Source organism: Panthera onca, chromosome A2, assembly GCF_046562875.1.
Source record: "Panthera onca isolate mPanOnc1 chromosome A2, mPanOnc1 haplotype 2, whole genome shotgun sequence".
Lineage (NCBI taxonomy): Eukaryota > Metazoa > Chordata > Mammalia > Carnivora > Felidae > Panthera > Panthera onca.
Window position 1 is genome coordinate 11,282,257 of NC_138340.1, and position 6,891 is coordinate 11,289,147.

Here is a 6,891-nt window from a genome sequence, read left to right on the forward strand (position 1 = left end):
CACTCTAGATTGGGATAAGGTGCTGGGAGTTCAGATCTCTGAAAGGCAGCAGAAGTAATAGAAAAAGAGTAAGACAGACTGGCTTCAAATGGCTTATCACCTGGTCTCCTAGGAACAGGAATTCAACGGGAATAATTTCCTTTCTGTCCACACAGGTGTCCCACAGGGGAATCACGTGCCTCAAGGTGGGAGAAACAACAGTGAAATGTGCCTAATAAGCAGACCTAAGAGGCTGTAAATACCTCCTCTGCTGCAGCCGCACAGTGTGTACAACATCAGGCTGGACAAGACCTGGTCATTTCTTTTGCAGTCCTAAGTCTGGATGGGACACCGAAGTTTGACCCATCCTTGCTCTCACATCTGGAAACAGAGCTTCAATCCACCATCCAACGAGATAGGTATTTTGATTTCCATGCAGAGACCTTCCTCTCAGAGACCCCATCTAGATGAGCTTTACATCCCAGTAAGTGCTGCAGGAGAAGGTCAAGAGAATGAAAGTCAAGAACATTTTCCTGAGGTCACCTGAGAGCCAATCTAGCCTAGCCAGAGCTGAGAGTTTGCTGTAGTTGTTTGCTGGCTTGATTAGTAAATTGATTGATTGTTGTATTTATGATGCTATAAATAGAAGTAAATATTGAACTCAGAAATGCAAGGTTCAACGTTAACAACTAGATGATAATAGTGGAAACTTAATTAGGGGGAGATGGGAAACATAAAAGTAGGACCTAAGACCAAGGATCTTCACAATTAACCAGGGTAGAAAAGTCAAGTATTAGCTGTGGAGGGATACACTGTGAACTGGGGACATGTCTTTTCACATTTAAGGTAGGACATATTAGACTACATTTCCGTACTGATGAGAAAAATCCAGATGAAAGAATTCTCCCAAGTACGTCCTGCAAAAAGGGTACATGAAACATACATATCACTGTACCTTCTCTCTTGAGTATTCAAATGAAATTTTTTAGGGGCACCTGGGTGGCTTAATTGGTTGAGTGACCTACTGTTCATTTTGGCTCAGGTTATGATCTCAGAGTGCGTGGGATCAAGCCCCCTAGTTGGGCTCTACACTGACAACACAGAACCTACTTGTGATTTTCTCCCCCCGCCTCTGCCCCTCCCTCAGTTATGCTTTCCTTCCATATCTGTCAAAATAAGCAATTAAACATTTTTTAAAAGAATATTTTAAATGTATTATGTGAAAATGGTATGCTAATGAGCTCCCTTCACAATTAGCTCATTACCTGTGAGCCTGAATATATTCTGGGTTAGCTAGCCACCCACTTTCTCTATTGAAAATTGTCTGTGGAAGTCCTTGGAGTTTGTATAGTGGGGTTGGAATGGTTTTATTCCTGTTTTTTGTTTCATTTTTCCTAAAAATGAATTGGCATTTATTTCACCCACTTAGCTACTTGCCATTTCTTTTTTATGGATGCGTAGATGTATATGAGCAGAATGTGTGAGAGTGTATAAATTTTGAGTGGTCAAGTCTGACTTAGTCATAATATATGCCCTCCACTGTTTTTTCTCTTTTTATTCATTTATTTCTTTTTTTTTTTTTTTTTTTGCTGAAATAATAGTTCTGTCACCTTAATAGTCTTCCCTTGTGATGAACTGCTTTCCACAAAATGAAAGTAAATATCCTTCTCATAAATCCCCCCCTTATATATATTTCTAACTAGTTTTAAGCTCTCTGTATTTCTTATTTATTTCTAAAATAGAAATTCCATCACTTGGAAGGCATTCTTCCACGTTTGACTAAGAATCACTTTTACCTTCCATAAGCATACCTGGCCCATCTATCTTTATGTGAGATGAATTTAAACCTTATGTATCACTTACTTTCCACATAAAAGACTTTTCATTTTCTGTTATTCCCAAGTCCTTAGCGATCTAATATAGAGTTGGACCCATGACAGTATCACTTAATTATTACTCTTTTAAATCCTTTGGTTCAGAAGTTGGTTTGGGGTCTTCCTTCAATTTTGTTTCGTGCAGTGGTTTTGAACCATTCTGCTTAACCAAAGTGCCTCTTTCTTTCAAAAGAAGAACTTAGAAACCTAAGTTCCTCTTTCTTTCAAAAGTCTTCATTTATTTTTAAACTTCTCTGTGTTATGCACACAAACATATTCACACACTTTCAATTCAAGTGTACGAAGACACTCATGCATATCATAAATACTCTTTATGTTCTGCACAATCTTTTTTCCTAGCTCTTCTCCCCCAGTCCTTCTGAGTCAGTAGTAACTTACACGTGTTTTTCTAGTCAACCAGTGTGATGCTGATTCATTAGTTCTTTTTTCTTTTAAAGATTTTATTTTTAAGCCATCTCTATATCCAACGTGGGGCTCGAACTCACAACCCCAAGATCAAGAGTCACACATTCCACCAACTGAGCCATTCATGATTCATGATTTCAACACCTGCATGATATTTCATGGTGTGGCTGTGCCATTTACACTTTTGATGGTCTTTCATATTTTTTCTCATTAAAGTACTATTATATCAATGCAACAAAACCTTTTTAAATGGTTAAAGCCATGGTTTTCAACAAAAGGTGATTTTGTCCCCCAGAGGATATTGAGAAATATTCAAAGACATTTTGGGCTGTCACAACAGGCCAGGGATGTTCTAAACATTCCACAGTGCACTTGACACTCCCACCACAGAGAAAGATCTGGCCCAAAATGTCCATAGTGCAGAGACTGAGAAACCCTGACTTAAAGAATATCTGTATTTTTTTAAAGATTTTATTTTTTAAAAGTAATCTCTACACCCAACATAGGACTTGAACTTACAATCCTGGGATCAAGAGTCACATGCTCTACCAACTGAACCAGCCAGGCACCCAAAGAATGTCTGTATTTTTAATATTTTTAACTGTCTTCAGAGCCTCCCCAAGATACTGTAACACTTCACAATTCTGAGTGCAAAATTAGAAAGTGCCCCTTTGCTACTTATTTAAAATTTTCAACCCCACTCAATGTGACAGCCTTTTGAGTGTTTTCTCAGGGTGATGGGTGTGAAAGAGATTTCTTGTTGGTTTTTTAAACTACTAATGAACTCAAGCAAAGATTCATATATTCGATCACCGTGTTCATTTGCCTATTATTATTATATGTCCACAAATTATATGTTTATTTTTCTATAATTATCAGCATTTCAAATCGTTGTTGTAAATCAGTTTCTCTGTTGACTTTCATTAGGTACTTCGGGCCATAAAATAGTTTTAAATTTGTTTAGTTAAATGTATCTATCTTCTTGCTTCTGAGAGTTTTTTCTGCCTTAATTACAATGTTTTCCCACCTGTAGATTTTATATGTAATTTTCTAGATGTGCATCTAAAATGGAATGGTTACTCTTACACTGGGGGTTTACTTAATCCTTTGGATTTTTAGTGAGATGTGTGAAATAAGGAAGCACCACACTTCCTTCCACGTAGAAAGCCTTCGTGCCAGCTTTCACTCAACAATCCAGTCTTTTCCAACTACACTTAAATGCAGCTTTGTCAAGTATTAAATGCCCACATATAATGAGACCTAATTCCGCATCCATTCAACAAATACTAAAAGAGCATCTGCTGTATGCCAGAAATTTCTAAGAACTTTATATATTACACTCTTTTATTTCCAGGTCTTGTGGAGTTTTATTATTCATCTGGGTTGATTTTGTTGACTTACTGCTCCTGTAGATCATGTTTCAGTTACTGCTCAAAAATCCATTCAATTTTGGGGCACCTGGGTGGCTCAGTCGGTTAAGCGTCTGACTTCAGCTCAGGTCATGATCTCCCAGCCTGTGAGTTTGAGCCCCGCATTGGGCTCTGTGCTGACAGCTCGGAGCCTGGAGCCTGCTTCGGATTCTGTGTCTCCCTCCTTCTCTGTCTCTCCCCGCTCACACTCTGTCTCTCTGTCTCTCAAGAATCAATAAAACATTTAAAAACATTTTTTAAAACTCCATTCAATTTTTCTTAATATGGCTGTACTGAAACTGCTCTTTTTAACCTGATTTTATTTCCTCAGTCATTCTTTGTATTTCATAGTGTCTCATTTTCTCAAATGTGTTTCTATATAAGTGCATATACACCCACATACTTTTGTAAAGAAGAAGATGAAGAGAAGTTCCTGCTCCTTTGGTAATCAACGTCACGACAGACAGGAGTGCAGTGAAACAATTGTGAGTACAAGTAATGTATTTGGATAAGTTACATGAAGATTATTCAGAGTTAGAGGATAGACTGTCATGGGGTGTGTGGGATTTCAGAGTCTGGGGAGGACTTTACATGTTGAACAAGGAACAGAACCATGATTAGCTGTGCTCATCAGACTTGTCAAAAAAATGACTAAAACCCAAAGCCTGAGAATATCAAATACACGAAAAAACAATATGTCACATAAGACAAGTGATAAAGAGGCTTACCTCATCGTCTGTTGGACCATATAAAAACTGATTAGCCAAATGAATACGGAATACACACGGGAAAATTAAGCCTTCTGCTCTCTGCTATCTGGTAAGAAAAATGCCCATATTTTGTGCACTGTTGCTTTATTCTCTTGTTATGTTCAATCTGTGAGGTGTTTCACACCATACAGATGTCGCTAGTTTTGTCCAATGGACAAATTTATTTTTGCTCTTTAATTATTTTTGCAGGGTATAAATAGGATATAACCAAGATTGAATACCACCAGCGCCATTCTCTCTCTCTCTCCCTCTCTTTCTTTCTCTGTTCATTGAACCCAATTTTTTTTATGTTTTTTTACATACAGATCTGAAAGTGACCATTCCGAAATGGAGCCCTAAGACTATTTGTCCTTGGGAAGCTATGAATAGGAATTTCTGGGTACTACTTCTACCTTCTTTCTGGGAAAGGTAATGTGATGTGTTTGCATTCATATCCTAAACAGTGTGTTAAGGCAGGCAGGGGGAGGTGAGAAGGACAGAGAAGTAACACACACCAGGAAGAGTGTGCTGTGTTGTGTGTATGTGAAAGCGTGTGCTGTGTGTATGTGTGTGCTGTGTTTGTGTGTGTGTGTGTGTGTGTGTGTGTGTGCTGTGAGAGCAGTCAGAGCAGGGGTACACGGGATCCTCTATTCCAAGGCCACTGTTGTAACACACAGGCCAGACTCAATCAACAGATGATACTAAGGAGGGATGTTCAATGGACAGGACGCTGTTATAACCAAATTAATAAAGTGCAAGAGGTACATGGTGTGGTTGAGGGATTCCCTGTGTCTTGACTTTGAGCAGTTGTGAGGTCACATGGTTCTACAAATTTCACTGCAACTATCTCTCATCTCTCTCCCTCTTGTCCATTCCACTCAACACACTGGCTTCCTTCTGAGTCTTGATTCTTCTGAAAGAAGCACATCTTCAGGGCCTTTGCACTGGCCTTCCCCCTGCCAGGAAGCTTCCTGTCTTCCACTCTCTCTTCCTTGAAGTTTCTGTTCAAATGTCACCTTCTTAGCTGATCTTGACTGAAAATGCAACATAGCAGCCCATCCACTCTCTCCTTTTACCTGCTTTCATTTTCTTCATAACATCTGACACCAACTCAGGATAATTCAATTTTTATATATGCATATATCCTATTACAATCATTGAATTGTAGGGATTTTTGCTGTTCATCATCCTCTACTTAATGACGTGGAAATACTGAAAACATGGTCAACACTATATATAGTCCTCAAATGCATGAAACAATTTCTTATTGAAACTGTACAATACCCAGCCTGTAGGGGAACATCCAATGTTGGGAATGAAAATTCCTAATCAGAGAGGAAATGGGATCCCCTGAAGGGGCCCAAATCCAGTCACAAAATATTGAAGTTACTTTCTTGATTAGAAAATATAAATTGTAGCCTTTGAGCAATGTGGGCCATGCCCATTGATGTGAAGTTTTGTCATGTTATTTTCCCCTTTACTGGTAGTCACCTCCACCACATGGACCCAGGAAACAATACAGGAATTTCAGAATTTCTTCTTAAGGGATTTTCAGAAGAACCAGAACAGCAGCTCCTCATATTTGGGTTTTTCCTCTCCATGTACCTGATCACTGTGTTTGGGAATCTGCTCATCATCCTGGCCGTCAGCTCTGACTCCCACCTCCACACCCCCATGTACTTCTTCCTGGCCAACCTGTCCTTTGTAGACATCTGCTTCACGTCCACCACCGTCCCGAAGATGCTTCTGAACATCCAGACCCAGAGCAAGGTCATAACCTATGCAGGCTGCATCACACAGATGTATTTTTTCACACTCTTTGCAGGATTAGACATCTTTCTCTTGACTGTGATGGCTTATGACCGCTTTGTGGCCATCTGTTGCCCCCTGAACTACATGGTCATCATGAACCCCCGGCTCTGTGGACTGCTGGTTCTGGTGTCCTGGATCACTAGTGTCCTGCATTCCTTGTTAGAAAGCTTAATGGTGTTGCAACTGTCCTTCTGTACAGTCTTGGAAATCCCCCACTTTTTCTGTGAACTCAATCAGATGATCCAATTTGCCTGTTCTGACACCTTTCTCAATAACATGGTGATGTATTTTGGAGCTATGCTGCTGGGTGGTGGTCCCTTCATTGGGATCCTTTACTCGTACTATAAGATAGTTTCCTCCATACGTGGGATCTCATCAGCTCAGGGCAAGTATAAAGCATTTTCCACCTGTGTGTCTCACCTCTCGGTTGTCTCTCTATTTTATTGTACTGGCCTGGGAGTGTACCTCAGCTCTGCTGCTACCCAGAGCTCCCACTCAAGTGCAACAGCCTCAGTGATGTACACGGTGGTCACACCCATGCTGAACCCCTTCATCTACAGCCTGAGGAACAGAGACATAAAGGAGGCTCTGATGAGATTCTCTGGGATGGCAGCTACAAAAGGGCCAATTGTCCTGGGCTGA

General features: G+C 40.0%; 1 protein-coding gene across 1 annotated transcript; it reads left to right on the top strand.

Moving 5' to 3' along the window:
- Window positions 1-5,910: 5,910 nt before the first annotated feature.
- Window positions 5,911-6,891, top strand: LOC132679763 (olfactory receptor-like protein OLF4). Its single transcript, XM_060633592.3, has one exon. It carries the CDS (start codon window positions 5,938-5,940, stop codon window positions 6,889-6,891), a length of 954 nt encoding a protein of 317 aa, XP_060489575.1. The 5' UTR covers window positions 5,911-5,937.